This window comes from Pristiophorus japonicus, chromosome 21 (genome assembly GCF_044704955.1).
Source record: "Pristiophorus japonicus isolate sPriJap1 chromosome 21, sPriJap1.hap1, whole genome shotgun sequence".
NCBI classification, from domain to species: Eukaryota; Metazoa; Chordata; class Chondrichthyes; family Pristiophoridae; genus Pristiophorus; species Pristiophorus japonicus.
In genome coordinates this window covers 68,675,036-68,691,416 of record NC_091997.1, presented here as the reverse complement: position 1 = coordinate 68,691,416, position 16,381 = coordinate 68,675,036, and the positions used below count along the sequence as shown (strand labels likewise).

The window sequence follows — 16,381 nt, the reverse complement described above, 5'->3', positions numbered from 1 at the left end:
CCAAAAGAGCCTAAAGAGATGCACCAATCACATTATAGCAATGAGTAGCTCTGGCCAAGTGCCTTCTTCTCTCCCCAGTGAACAAAGTCACAATACATTACTTCATTAAAAACACCATTCCCAGTGTACACAACTCCTTGGAGTCAAATACCCCCACCCCCTTATCCAGTTTTTAATTCCCCTCTACTTCAGACAGGGCGGATTCTTGCAGATCCCACAAACAGCATTGAGATAAACGGCTGGATAATCTATTTTTTAGTGAGGTTGGCTGAAGGATAAATATTGGCTGATGGACACCGAGAACTCCCCACCTCCTCTTTGAAAAGTGCCACGAGATATTTTTACGTCCATTTGATTAGGAGCAGGAGCGATTTCATTTTTCTCCTTCCTAGCCCATGGATGCTGCAGCCAATCGCACTCTAACATACACCCTGGGCGAGATCAGCCAACCCAACAGAACCCAGGAATGAAAGCTGGGTCCATCTGATCTGTCTGGCTTTGTGTAGTGCATTTTGTGTTCACATAATCACATTCAAACCAACAACAAAAAAAAACAACAATTTTGGTTTCAACAATCTTTATTTTCATTAATTCAGTTCAGCTTCACATACCCTATCCTTGCTACAAGGCTGCATTATTTCAAGAGACAACTTAAAACTTCTCATCAGAACTCTCACTACACACAGACAGCAAACTGGAGGGAAAAAAAACTATACAATGTAAAATACCGTGATAGTAGACACCGAATAAAACTAAAACAAAATTCAGTTTATAGGTTAAGGACAATAGAGTTAATGCTTAAATCTTGGAAGATTAGACTCGTGAAACGCTCATCAGTTACTAGTGATTACAATTTCTTTGATTGCTACAGTATTAGTAGTCATTTTTGTACAGTTTAATCTCTAAGAGTTATATAGGGCCTCGGGTACAACCATCAAGTGTGTACTCGCGTGTAACTATCCCCCGGCAGTTCAGACTGTGTAAGATGTGCTTTATATATATAAAAAGGGGAACCACTTCAATGGTTTCCGAGCTTTCCAGTCATCAAAATGGTAGATTGATTTGGAGGATGTGGGAGGGGGCGCGGGGAAAAGAAACTGAACACCCAGGAAACAGATTATGCGTAGGTTCCTCCAGTAATGAGGGGCTCGTAGGCTGGGTCCCCACTCCTCCTGCACAGCACAACGAAGGCACACAGCATGCCCAGGAGCTAGGAAGAAAACAGTAACTATTACTAGGGTGAACCGAACTTAAAAAGCACCTTGTGCTTAAAGGACACTCAAATTCATCAAGCTCTGTAACCGTCACACCGTGCCTTCCATTAGTGACTTGCTGATTAACTGCACGCACAAACAAAAACAGGTCCTTTCCGTAAGGTTTAAGAGCAAGATGAGCAAAAACAAATAACATGGTTTAATTTCACACCTGGCCAAACAAGATCACACAAGTACAGATGAGGAAGGCCATTCAGCCCATCCTATTTCAACCAACCTAAAGTCCTGCCATTGCAGCACCAAAATAGTTCTTGAATGAGTGCAGCATTTTTGCCTCCACTATTACGTCCATAACCATGATCACCTAGTGTGAAATGCCTCCCAATATAATCCGATCTTAAAATTTCCCTTTTACTTGGCGCAAACATTGCAGCAATTTAGTTTTCCTGATGAAATTGTGCGCGCGCGCAGAATGGTTCACAACTCCAATGGCATGGAGAGAGAGACTGGGTTGATTTGCCCGATAATGTAATTAAGCATACAACAAGCATTCGATCCAACATGGGATTGCTTGTGGAAAAGATCAATTTTACATTTCAAACACAAGGGCTTTTAACAGAAGTAGAAGCACTTAGAATAATGCAAATTAAAAGGCAAGTTTTTAATCATGCACATTATTTGCATTCCTTGAGTTTTCCTTTCATTTTTGCAACTCTTTGTACACAGCCTGGAGAGCTCATTATCAAATGGCTTAATGCACGAGGACAAGGTTTTCAAGTGTTAAATAAATGATCAACAGTACACATGGGAGTGTTCTCACCACCAGAATGTAATAGAGTGTTGGCTACTCACTAAGCAGCAATAATATACAACTGGGTCCATTATGTACTGAACTGGAGGCTGGCCAATAAAAGGAGGCACATGCCTTGCCCCCTTCTCCTGATTGGAATAAAAAGTTAAATTATGTAATGGAGGAAAAGCTGTTCAACCAGTCAACCTCCTGCTTTGAAATGATTGCATAAGATTTGCACCAGACTTTAACTAAGCAATCCTCAGAGCACTGATATCTCATTATGCAGCCCCAAAGCTTGGCGTTAAAAATTTCACTTCAAAAAAATCTGAGGCACAGCAACAACTTACATTTTATATAGTGCCTTTAATGTAGTAAAACATTGCAAGATGCTTCACAGGAGTGTTCAGACAAACGTTGACTCTAAGCAGAGAGATATTTGGACAGGTCAAAGAGGTAGGTTTTAAAGGAGGCGAGAGAGGTAGAGAGGCAGAGTGGGTTAGAGGGAATTACAAAGCTTGGGGCCTCGGCAGCTGAAGTCACAGCCACCAATGGTGGAGCGAAGGAAAATCAGGGATGCACAAGAGGCTAGAATTGGAGGAATGCACAAGAATTATTTACATTAATACAACTGAGATTTTACAAATAGAAGAGTCAAACCCAAATCACATTTTGTCTTTGCCTTCCAAATTAGCAGAGGGGAAAATGGGGGGGGAAACAAAACAAAGGGAAAGACAGTCAAGCGAGTGGGACAACGATGCAGAATAGAGGGAGGGAGAAAGAGAGATACGCATGGAGAGACATAGACAGAAAGAATGAGGGTGACCGATACCTTATGATCAACAGTCATCATCATAGGCAGTTCCTTGAGTTGAGAATGACTTGTTTCCACGCCAAAAAGATCACGGGTGTTTCAATGAAGGACCTAATATTCCTGATCCCGAACTACATCCTGAAGGGTGGAAGATGCCTGTGGGTGGATTTTTTTAACGTGGGTTGACCGTTGCACACCAGCCACCACATGGGCTTGACAGAGCGAGGTCTTGGTCCAGTGGCTAGGGTTAGCCAAGACGACTGGAGGCCAGCTCTGCTTCATGGACCTGGTGCGCACACACATCGCAGTGTGGGCTAGCCCGTGCTGCCCCTGGGTCCTCGCCTCCTCTGGGCCCGAACTCACGCCTCTCCTTGGCCCTGATCACATCCCTCTACAATCTCTCGCCATTCCCTCACCGCTCCTGCAGTACCTGCCCATGTACCAATCACCGACCTGGATCTTGGTGACGTCAAATCCTGTCGCCCTCTTCGCTGCCATTGCTCTCCTGCTCCCTGGAGTGGTATACCACCACGCTGCTCCTTCCATTCCCCAGCCTGCTCCGATGGTGCTCGCAGGCCGGGGGCCACACAGACAGTATACCTACAGTCACTGTCCAGAATTGCACATAACAGTCAGGAGATGGACATCTGATATCCATGGACCCACACCCAGACACATCGGCAACTTCTGAATATTAAAGAAAATTATACAAGGAAATGTCTTTTTTTTTCCCATTTAAAAAGGGAGACATTCAACACATTAAGCATATTTGATGGGCGCCTGGTCTTATTCGCATGAAGCCAATATGTACTAGTCATCTAGTTTTGAGAGGACAGTATGGAGTTAAACAACTCCAATCTGGCTTGCTTTGGTCTACAATATCCATTGATTTCCAGCATTTCAAACAGCAACGCCACCAGATTTTCTTCAGCCTCCGATTCATCAATGCACTTTGAAGTTGGGTACATTCCAAAGGAAGGATGTTTCAATTGAGATTTGAGGGCATGCTACAATACAACTGCTTCTACCCAGTCTGCACCAGTATGAAGCAGCATTACCCAGACAGGTACATGGCAAGTGACCCCCAGGTGGGCAGAGGAAACGTTTCAAGGACAACCTCAAAGCCTCCTTGATAAGGTGCAACATCCCCACCGGCACCTGGGAATCCCTGGCCAAAGACCGCCCTACATGGAGGAAGAGCATCCGGGAGGGCGCTGAGCACCTCGAGTCTCGTCGCCGAGAGCACGCAGAAAACAAGCGCAGGCAGCGGAAGGAGCGTGCGGCAAACCAGACTCCCCACCCACCCTTTCCTTCAACCACTGTCTGCCCCACCTGTGACAGAGACTGTAATTCACATATTGGACTGCAGAGTCATCCGAGAACTCTGAGTGGAAGCAAGTCTTCCTCGATTCCGAGGGACTGCCTATGATGATGACGACAACAATCCAGCTTGGGAAACTGAGCTTCTGAAATTGCACTTGAAATCTTTTAAATAAAGCACCAAGACCAAAAACTTACAACCTCCACATTCAATTACAGAATTCACCGAGCTTTACATCAACATCCCAGGATTTTACACCGCAACAGCTATTACGCAGTCTAAAGAATCGGTTCTTTTAGGTCCTCATTCTATAAGCAAAACTGAGGGTGAGCCAAACAAAAACTTGTGATGTTGGGAGAAATCTGGATTTGCTGGCAATGCCCAGTTAAGCTCATTATAGGATCATGCACCGTGCATGTTGCCAGTTCCCATCCTGACTGGCAGCAGCTGCTGGCACAAAGAGAGAAGACAAAACCTGTACAGAATGGAAACCGTATTAACTGCTGGGAGTGGATGAAGGCTGTAATCGAATAGATGGGTTCAGATAGCAGTCAATCTGATTCAGCTCCACACTGGCAGCCAGTGAAGTAACACAAGACCCTTAGATTACTGCCTTGTAATCATCTCTAGCCACCCAGGATTTGATACTTCAGTCACATCGAAGCTAGCTGGATATGCTGGTCATGGCTCATCGCTTCAGTAATGCAAGACTGACAAGAAATTATGCACTCATATTAAGGGTTTTACATTATTTTTTTAAGGTTTCACAGCTTTAAAAAAAACTAGTCATCCATAACAAAAATATGGCCAAATAAGTGTCACGTAGTGCACAAATAGGTCTCATCAGATGGAGCCATCTGTTTTTTTTTAAAAAGTGTCAATTTTTGGCTGGTCAATAAATGATTGAAATGTCAACTTTTGTATGGGAAGGGAAGGAGGTCAAGTTCACAATGTGTAATGTGTACACCGGTGAGTATGCTCACAGGTTTATAGATCTGTTGCACTGTGAGTGGCTTAGCCAGTCACGTGATGTTCACATGACTCAATAAAACCCCAGCCAGTTGGGTCTGGCTCATCCACAATGAGGCATGTCGTTGCAAGCCTGGTGGATGAACTGGGAATGTGTAGCGCGATTGTTAAACCTTTGCGAATAAACCAACTAGTTTTTAATAGCAATAGAAACACAGAAATCTACAGCGCAGGAGGCCATTTCGACCCATCGTGTCCGCGCCGGCCGACAAAGAGCCGCACGGCCCTCGGGCAGCAGCCCTGAAGGTTACATATAAACCTATGAACAATGAACAATGGCAGAAAGGTAAAGAGCATCCAGCCCAACCAGTCTGCCCCACACAACTGCGGCAGCCCTTGCACCAAAACATTCTACACTCCACCCCAACTGGAGCCATGTAATCTCCTGGGAGGCACAAAAACCAGGTCAATTGGGGGGAAAAAAATCTGGGAAAATTCCTCTCCGACCCATTCAGGCGATAAAACTAGTCCAGGAGATCACCCTGGCTGTATTAGATTCCCTGCAGTACTTACCATCGTTTCTGCGCTAGCCAACAAGAGGCTGTTATGTGTTGCTATGAATTCTTAAGCAAATACATTACACCTTAAGTGAACTCTAGTCTGGGAGAGCTATATCCCTCGACAGAGAACCCAGACCAAAAAAAATAACCCAGACCGCAAAAAAGAAACTGCAAGTTAAGGAGAGTTTGTCAAACATACAGAGCAACACAAACCTTTGGTCCACTTTGTACAACATGTTTTCCTTGTGCTGTTTTAGTCACGTAGCAAACAAATTTTAAAGAGAGAGATTGCGACTTTGAAGTCACAAGTCCAGCTTTAAAAATCAAGTAAAATGCTTTGCACACTGTATGCATCCTGCACCTATCTGCTATATCTTGCATAATCTGACCAGATACTGTGAGCTCAAAGTAACGTGTAACCGTAGTCCTTTATTGAGGTCTCCAGAGTGCCTCTCCAGCCTGTGAGGCCTCCTTATGTACAGGTGCTCCCAAGGGATTGTGATTATCCCTTGGGACTCCAGGGGATGAGTCCTCTGGTGGTTAAACAAGGTATTTACAGGTTTAAGTTTCTAACAGTATCTAAAGTTCTGTGTCCAAACACATCAGAAACAGTGTCCTTCTAGTTATTCACAGCGAGCTTTGCTCCAGCATCCCCACTCTGCTCGGGGAGGAGAAACCCTCCTGCTGCCGATGGCTTCCGCACACAAAAACCACGAGTGGTTTCTGCTGCATGCCCCTGGATTTGTTGCGGTGGAAGAAGCCGAACGCAGGGGGTGAAGGCAAAGATCAACCGTGCGAATGCTAAATGCTGAATTCCTGAACTTCATCTCCGACACGTTGCGTAGAAAACCGCTGAATTCTAAGACTCCATTTTTAAAAACCTAGCTTTTACTGGCTACGTGAAGGAGGTCCTGCTGGTTTCCACAAAACTGTAACCTCACACGACACCAACTTTAGCGGGAGGAGAAGCTATCGCAAGGAAATTTGAGGGGAAATCAACTTGGCTGCCAAACAAGCAAAGTCAAAGACAATTTGTGCACACTGTCTGCCCTACCAATGACGATGCTGAGCACAGCAATGTCTGGCAAGTACATTTTTGTTGGCTCGAGTGTACACTGAATATAAAAGCAAGGAAGTATTACTCCAGTGATATATAAAAAAAGGGTTAGGACCCCATCAAGGGAAGGATATACTGGTCATGGCGAAAGTCCAACAACAATTCACCTGGCGACAGACTAGGTAAATTTATATTATATACTCTGGTGAGGTTTGACTGAAGTGCTTAGAATAATAAAAAAACAAAGGTGTAGATAGGAAGCCACTTTTCCTTCAATCAGTGAAATCGGGAGGGAGGGAGGGGGGAGGATGTTAGAATTCAAATTAAGCCAGTTAAAAGCAAATTCAGAAAGAAAATTCTCAGAAAGTTAGGGAGTCAATGGAGGTATTTATTTAGGTGGCCCTGACCTGAGAGACTATCAGTGGCAGGTCGGGGCCATAAAAAGGAGCCCCGAGCTCGACAGCATGGCGGCGTACCACGGCAAGGTACAGCGCGAGCTGGTGCAGGTTGGAGACGGCAGCGAAGAGGGACATCATCAAGGTCCAGGTCGGTGATTGGAGCGTGGGCAGATACAGCAGGAGCGGCGAGGTCGGGGCGAAGGGGCGGCGAGAGAATGCAGAGTAATGTAATTGGGACCCAGGAGAGTCGTGAGTTCAGGGCCAGAAGAGGCAAGGGCCCAGGGGCAGCACGGGCCAGCCCATGCGCACTATGCCCATGCAGCAGAGCTGGTCTTCAGTTGTCTTGGGTAATCCTTGCCACTGGACCAAGACCTAGCTCTGTCAAGCCCGTGTGGTGGCTGGTGTGCTACGGCCACCACACGTTAAAACAATCCACGCACAGGCATCTTCCACCCACCCTTCAAGATGTAGTTTGGGATCTGGAATATTAGATCCTTCATTGAAACACCTGTGAACTCATCCCTTTTTGGCCTGGAAGCAAGTCATCCTCGCTTCGAGGGACTGCCTATTATTTGGGAAACAGAAACATGAAAATATTTGGAGAAAAGGCAGAGATAGAGGAGGCACGGCTAACAAAATGGCAGAGCAGGCTTAACAAGCCAGTCATGTTCCATTTAGAAACCATACTATTGAGTGCTGGATGAGATCAAACTTAAACCCCAAGGCGTTCGGACATCAGTTGCTATTAACATATCATCAAGGCCAGAAAGAGACAATGTTAAAATCCCTGAATATTTGCAATACAAGCATTTGGAGTGTTTTCTCCAATTCCACATTACCGCATACCCATTGAAAATGTTTCCAGTTCTCAAAATTGGTTGCCACTTATGCATATCAACAACCACCTGTATTTATATAACGCCTTTAACGTAATGAAATTCTCAAGGCGCTTCACAGGAGCGTTGAGACAAATTTGACAGAGACATTAGGGTAGGTGAAGAGATAGGTTTTAAGAAGCGTCTGAAGGAGCAAAGAGGGGTAGAGAGGCGGAGGGGCTTAGACAGGGGGTTCCAGCGCTCAGTGCCTAGGCCTAATCAATTGAACAGCTCTTCCCCCACTTGAGTAGTTAAAATAGAAAATAATTTTATTCATTTTGCCAGTTTACTGCATCACATAAATGGCCCCTCACAATTCAATCTACTTTTGTAAACAGAGAATTTTTCAAATGGGCCCAGCACAATGCAGGCCAACATTAACTGCAAATGTTCCACAAATATTTCAACTCACAGTTACAACCATTATGGATTGGGCATGTAACTGACAGCAGTGTTACCTGGAGCAACTAGACATAGATGCATAAATTTCATGTTGCACCACAATTCCTTTTGTACCTGACCAGAACAGGACAGCACAACACACAAATCATGGCATTGGGATGGAATTGAGAAGTTGGGAGATCCTTAATGGCAGAGAAATCCCAGTCGGCTGCTTCCCGCGGGCGATCAACTGAAAAAGTTAAAGATGCGCACTTACCCGATCCTGCTGCGCCCACGAGATATCCCGATCCTGAGGCCTTCACACACTGCGCGTCGGAGCGCGTGCATATCAGGACATCTAAGTTGGAGCTGCAGTCACATGGCTCTGGGCAGCCAATCCAGGTACAGCATTTTTTCATTCATAATAATGGGAACTCCGTAAGTTGGAGTTCACATTATGATTGAAAAACAGCCCCCAAACACCCAAAACACTAATGAAAAGTAGAAAAAAAAAATACACCACATATTTAACATTAATTTAAATTAAAGTTATTTATGTCTTAGAAATAAAAAATATTTTTCCGATTTAAAAAAAAATTTATGGTTTAAAATAAATTTACTTTAATGGGCTGGGTTTTTAATTAGTGTTTTAAAAATGTTATTTTACAATGTTTGTGTGTGTTTTAAAACACTTGCGCCTGTAAATGTAGGCTATGCGCCGCTTTTAGCAGGCGCAAGAGTTTTCAGGACATATGCTGGGCAAGATATGGATAAATCTTGTCCGTGCGAATGTCCTCGCTCCCGAGATACGGAGGATCTGTCGAGCTGGAGCTTGACAGATCGGAAAAGCTGGTTTTCAGCGCCTGCGCATTGTGCCCTGAAAATTGGCTTTTGCGATGCCGTCCTGGGTCCATACACATTCCGTACGGAGCCGGCAAGGCCGGGATTTCCAGGGCAATGTAAATAGACTAATATTTTATAAAACGGTTATATTTGGTACTCTCGCTCCAACTCCACACATACAGGACATCAAAATCTACAAACCCAATAATGCCCTGAAGCAGCACACAACATGCGCTATTGGGTACTGCAATAAACATGGGGAGTGCAGTGATCACAGGTCTCGGTCTTCATTTGGAGTGGTGCAATCGCCCTAGTGCTCGAACAGAAAAACAAACTGATCAACTTGCACCAAACTAGAAATTACATTTAAAAAAAAACGACTTGCATTTCGATAGTGACCACCGGACGTCTCAAAGCACTTTACAGCCAATGAAGTACTTTTGGAAATGTAATCACTGTTGTAATGTGAGAAATGCGGCAGCTAATTTGCACACAGCAAGCTCCCACAAACAGCAATGCAAGAAATGAGCAGATAATTGTTCTTTGTTACGTTGATTGAGGGATAAATATTAGCTGAGGACTCCCCTGCTCTTCAAAATAGTGCCATGGGATCTTAACTTCCACCCAAGCAGGGGCCTCGGTTTAACATCTCATCCGAAAGACAGAAACACAGAAAATAGGTGGAGTAGGCCATTCGGCCCTTCGAGCCTGCACCACCATTCAATATGATCATGGCTGATCATGCAACTTCAGTACCCCACTCCTGCTTTCTCTCCATACCCCTTGATCCCTTCAGCCGTAAGGGCCACATCTAACTCCCTTTTGAATATATCGAACGAACTGGCCTCAACCACTTTCTATGGTCAAGAATCACAGGTTCACAATTCTGAGTGAAGAAGTTTCTCCTCATCTCAGTCCTAAATGGCTTATCCCTTATCCTTAGACTGTGACACCTCCCTAAGCACTGCATTGGTGTCAACCTAGATTTGTGCGCGCAAGTCTCTGGAGTCGGACTTGAACCCACAATCTTCTGACGCAGAGGCGAGAGCAACTAATGAACATATAAACAAAATGCCTATTTTGGATCAGATCAACCTGCCTGTTGAAGATACCATGGCACTATTCAAGGCAGTTCTCGGAGGGTCCCGGTCAACAATCCTGCCTCAGCCAATACCACAAAAAAGAGATTATCTAGTCATTCATTCATTGTTTCCAGGATCTTGCTAGATGCAAACTGACGATAGAAGTGGTGCCTGGAATTAACAAAGTAATCTATTGTTTCTAAAGTGCATTAAGATTCTTTGAGGACACAAGGTACAATTAAATGCAGTTTATTTTTCCTTCAATATTGTGTAAATCTACAAGTGAAGGAGAGGGGGAAAAGTAAAAGTTAAGTTTGGAGATTGGTGGGGGAGGGCAGTGAAAAGCTACCAAGCCACCAGAGAAAATTTCCAATTGCTGCACGCTGAGTCATTCACTAGCCCTACGGTTAGTCGCACAACACAAATCAAACTGGTAAACAATGTGGAGTAGATTACAATGGGTAAAGGGATACCCTTTATGCCTTCTAGTTACAACCTTTCCCACACCCTGAATCACGCCCATCAGCAAAGCAGTCACTGGAACAAGAGATCCCAGCCTTTGAAGCCCATTGGAAGTTTGACAAGTTTACTGCGACAGTCTTTTGAAGTTGACCCAGCAACACCTCAAATAAAAACATTCTGTAGTTTTGCAAGAAGTTCCAAAGTAAGTTGCCGTAAATCTATACAGCTCCAAAAAGGAGAAACCAAAAGAGAGAGATATGAAGTGAACAGGATTATAACCTTTTCAGTAGTAAATACAAGGCACTTTTAAAGTTTTAGGTTGGATTTCAGGATACCAGTGAATCACCTTGTTGCGTTTGCAGACCAGGAGTCAGCTCATAGATGCTGGAGCTTGAGAACCTGAATTAAAACAGCACCCATACAAAAGCAGTGCCACATTATCGCACTGCAGCAGGATGCAGTCCATACAAAAAAATAATTTTTACACATCCTCCAGATGTCTTCACAAAAAATAACTTGCATTTTTATAGCCCCTTTAACACAGTAAAATGTCCCAAGGCACTTTACAGGAGTGTCATGAAACAAAATTTGACACCGAGCTACATAAAAGGAGATATTAGGACTGACCAAGGAAGGTATTTCAAATCTTTGCTTCCTCACCAACCCAAGATACATGCAGTGAAACCAAAGTCCACAGATGAGGGAAAAAAAAACAGCACCAAGCCCCCTCACTACCAAAAGCATTTTTTTTTTTAAAAAACAACTATTTTCTCCCCTTCTCTCCAGATGATTTCAACTCTCGCTAGAGTACAGTTCCATGGGCACTCCGCTCATCATTCTTCATGAATGAACCCAGATTGTGGATATGGTCAAACTTCATAGCTAAATTTTATTTATTTTTATAAATTTTTCATTGCCAATCTTTCCAATTCTTTGTCAAATCACAAACGCCAGAGGTCACCTTGCACACATCAAGGATCACTCTGCGCCAATGCTCTTAGCCAAAAGGCCGAGAGCCACTGCACCGTTCCTGGAAGTACTGCAATACCAGGTTCGTGCCATGGAGGTGGATGGGTCAAGCCACCCCACCCACCTCCTAAACTTCACCACTAAATGTTACACACCACTTGCCCAATGCCCACTTTTGGAGTCGCTAGGTAACATTCAGGAAGACACCATGGCTTTACTCCTCCCTGCTCCAGGGACACAGGGCCATTTGAGGTCAATAAAACATCCATAGTGATGGGGTTGCTACAAAGCATTTTTTTTGGAGGAATGAACACAGAGGGATAATGCTACAGGAACACAATTATTTTATTTTTTTTTTTAATTTCCCCTCAACATCTGCTTGCAGCAGATGCCATCGAACAGAAGCTGGCTGGAGAATCTGTTCCCAGATCTCCAGTCAATGACAGGGCCCAACAGTGTCTGTTGGAGGTGCACAGCCTTGGATAATTAACTAGAAAGAGAGAGTAAATCTTATACTCCAGTTTCTCCATCTGCTGAGAAAAACCTGGCACCCCCACTAGCCACCAATTGACCAAAGCATAGCCAAGTAATTAAGGCCAGTTTGAGTCAGAGGACAATTGATCAGGTATGGTACAATATCCTGTGAATTGCTATATCTTGTGTAACAGGAGTTGTTGTTGCAATAGAGAGAGACCTGGAGGCAGTTAAAAAACATGTCCGTTAAGGATCAGATTCAGTCCAGTCATACTGCATGCACTAATATTGCAACGTGCTCTTTCAACAGTCCCGTTTTGAGGTTCAGGATATTCTGTAGGACGTAACCCTGGCTGGGGAGTCTGGAACTAGGAGTCACAGTTTCAGAATAAGGAGCCGGTCATTTAAGACTGAGGAGAAATTTCTTTAATCAAAAGGGTTGTGAATCTTTGGAATTCATGGATGCTGGGTCGTTGAGTATGTTGGAGATTGATTGATTTTTAGACTCTAGGGGAATCAAGGGATATGGAAATAGGGTGGGAAAATGGAGTTGAGATCTTTTTGAATGGGGAAAGCTGGCTCGTGGGGCCAAATTGGCTACTCGTGCTCCTGTTTATGTTCTAACCCATTATTTTGAAGAAAATGGAGGGAAGAAAAAGGGAACAGTGGGGGTCTGAGGCATAGTGGACACTCACCAGTGTACGGCTAGATGCCTGTCATTTAATTACAGGTCTAGTGTAGTTTGCGGACCGATAATCCTCCCTCATAATAATCTAAAAGAGCATCGGCAAGTGGCAACTATATGCTTGCAATTCGAGACAGATTCCGCACATACATCTGGGCAAGTGACAAACACACAGAACAATTGAATGTTTCTAAAATTATTTCCCCAAAAGGAATTATGAATTTTGTAGGATCCACATGCTGCACTGGTTTGAAAAAAAAAACCAAGGCAAACAGTAATGTCAATCCAAGTTATTTCTTTCTTGCTGCCTGGTTTGAGTAAAGTTGCCACAGGATACTGTTATTGTGTGGATGTGACACAATGGGGGTCAGTGTGCATGCTCAAAGGCTTGCTTCAGTAAAAAAAAAACACTCAACCCCGTCTGGCGCTGCTGCTCCGGGTCAACGCAGAGCGTCCAATGTTTCAGAATTTTGTGTTCTTAAAAGCTGAAACCTTTTCAACAAGAAAGAGATGTTGAGCGTGTTAGCTGATTGTTTTAAAAATTAAGAACACAGGGGTCAGGAGGTGCATGAGCAGCTGGAGAGAGAGAGAGAGAGAGAGAGAGAGAGAGAGACACACACACACACACACTAACTCCTGCTGCCCACTGTTAATTTTTGGTACAGAAGGGATACCAGGCTCTCTCAGGGAATGAAAAGGGTGAATCACCCAGCCTGCAATCATATACATCTAGTGTGGAAATAAAGCAGCACTCACAGCTACTTAGGAAATACTAGGTGACATGGGGGGGGGGGGGGGGGGGAGGGGTAGAAGAACTAGGATTTCACACTCTTCCAAAAGCACCATGTGTTACTACAAACTGCAGTGTGGGGGAAAAAAACCGCAAGAAGCTGTTGGTTTTTAGAGGGAAAAAATACTGAGCCGTTGAATCGATAAACCTGGAGAAAGTGTCGTCATTGTCTGTGATTTTACAGACAGAAGGATTAATGTTTTAACAAAACTGACAGCAGAAAGTACCGTGTAAATCTGCACGACTAAAGCTACCATAATGAATCTATATGAAAAGAGCTGGTCAGTTTTTAGACTGCCTCAGATGCAATGATTCTGTACGGTAAATACTGGGATGCGAGTTAACCCATGGTCTCCATCCGAGACATGAACAAATATGCTCTCTTTTGGAAGTCGATGGGTCTGCAATACATCGCCAGCATTTTCAGTTCCCTTTTAATCTCTTTATAGATTTGGCTGTGCAATTGGAGGCATTATGCAAGGTAGTCTCTTCTCAGGAGAAAATAATTGATTCAACAAAGACTCTTGGCATGGGCATCCAGTTTGGTTCCACCTATTAGCAGAGTTATTGGGGACTGGATGGTACAGTGGATCAGACTCATACCCTTCAGCGCTGGGACTAATGGGATGAAAGGCCGCTGGCTGTTAAGGGTCCATGGGAAATGTTATTGGACAACCTCAAACCAGTTCCTAATGGGTATGGGCCAACAGCATAAAGCCATCCCTAATTCAGCACTGATTGGCAATGTCATTCAGACCTAGGCTAGCTGGTGTGGGAAAGGGAAAATGTGCTACACAGAAGCACAGTAGACAGTCTTGAGGTCAGGCTGAGCCACATCGGGACTGATTAGCAAGAGCTTTGCTCTGCTGTACCTGACCTGGAAACACTTGAGGACACCAGGTGCCTGAAATGGAAAATGTTGCATTCCTCAGCAACACCATCCCTATGCTGAGAAAATAAAGTGCTCCTCCTAAACTATAGATGGAATTATTGCTGTTGGCAGATTAATCTATTTTTACACTCACCATTTCTCAGTTATTAACAAATTGCAGTTCCCAGCATTCAATTTAAAACTCAAATCTTTCTTTATAAATTAAATAGCACATCTACAGTATGGACTGTAGATGCACTATGCAGAGATATGCAAAGGTAAGCTTTTTCAAAAACTTCCCAGGAGGGCTTGTTTGATAAAACTAACGTTTCCCCCACTCAAGTCGGCAAGCCGTTTTTTTTCTTCCAAATTCCATATTTCAGGACAAAATACTTTCGATGTGGAGCTTCCCACCACCCATTCTATTTCTGTGGCTTTAATTTTTGTAGTTTGTTTCTATAGTGATTTTATACAGCATCTCATGTAGAAAAACATCCAATGTCACTTCAGAGGGAGGAGAAAAATACTTAAAGGAATGGTCACCAAGCCAGAGAGGGGGAGAAAGAGTTCGGGATCAGGGTTGAGGTGGCTGAAAGTGCCGCTACCAATGGTAGGGTGAAGGGCGAAACTCAAAAGGCCAGAGTTGGAGGACTGAAGGGCAGATGGCTGGATATAAATCTGGTGATGGGGTGGGGCGACGCTGTGCAGGGATTTGGAGCAAGGATATTGATTGACAATGCAACAAGAGCAAATCCATATATAATATATAAAAATATAGGTATGGCTTTAATAACAGCCAAGCAGCAACTTCTCATTAGGTCCCAAGAGCTGCTGTGGGAAGCAACATAACTGCGGGACACTCGTTTCTGTAATGCAGCAAATATACTGAAGCAACATATCACAGCCAAGGTAAAATGATTACACCTCTAATAATAAAAATACAGGCCAACAAATACAGGATTCGCAATAATTTATTTATCACATTATAAACCTGGCTTAGAATGTAATCTTTGGTCAGTTGGTAGCACTCTCACCAGAGTCAGAAAATCGTGGGTTCAGAACTTGAACAGTATCAAGGCTGACATTTAGAGAGAGAGAGAGAGAGAGAGAGAGAGAAGGGGGGGAAAGGAGGAGAGGGGGTGGGGGGGAGAAGGGAAGGAGAGGGGGTGGGGGGAGAAGGGAAGGAGAGGGGGTGGGGGGAGAAGGGAAGGAGAGGGGGTGGGGGGGAGAAGGGAAGGAGAGGGGGTGGGGGGGAGAAGGGAAGGAGAGGGGGTGGGGGGGAGAAGGGAAGGAGAGGGGGTGGGGGGGAGAAGGGAAGGAGAGGGGGTGGGGGGGAGAAGGGAAGGAGAGGGGGTGGGGGGGAGAAGGGAAGGAGAGGGGGTGGGGGGGAGAAGGGAAGGAGAGGGGGTGGGGGGGAGAAGGGAAGGAGAGGGGGTGGGGGGGAGAAGGGAAGGAGAGGGGGTGGGGGGGAGAAGGGAAGGAGAGGGGGTGGGGGGGAGAAGGGAAGGAGAGGGGGTGGGGGGGAGAAGGGAAGGAGAGGGGGTGGGGGGGAGAAGGGAAGGAGAGGGGGTGGGGGGGAGAAGGAAGGAGAGGGGGTGGGGGGAGAAGGGAAGGAGAGGGGGTGGGGGGAGAAGGGAAGGAGAGGGGGTGGGGGGGAGAAGGGAAGGAGAGGGGGTGGGGGGAGAAGGGAAGGAGAGGGGGTGGGGGGGAGAAGGGAAGGAGAGGGGGTGGGGGGGAGAAGGGAAGGAGAGGGGGTGGGGGGGAGAAGGGAAGGAGAGGGGGTGGGGGGGAGAAGGGAAGGAGAGGGGGTGGGGGGGGGAGGGAGA

The 16,381-nt window shown here is 45.0% G+C and overlaps 1 protein-coding gene across 1 annotated transcript in view; it reads right to left on the bottom strand.

Moving 5' to 3' along the window:
- Positions 1 to 560: 560 nt before the first annotated feature.
- Positions 561 to 16,381, bottom strand: part of LOC139234079 (tetraspanin-3) — a 60,864-nt gene continuing 45,043 nt past the window's right edge. Inside the window, exon 7 of the mRNA XM_070865005.1 lies at positions 561 to 1,210. Coding sequence (XP_070721106.1) covers positions 1,118 to 1,210 — 93 coding nt within the window. The 3' untranslated portion in view covers positions 561 to 1,117. The remainder of the gene's footprint in view (positions 1,211 to 16,381) is intronic.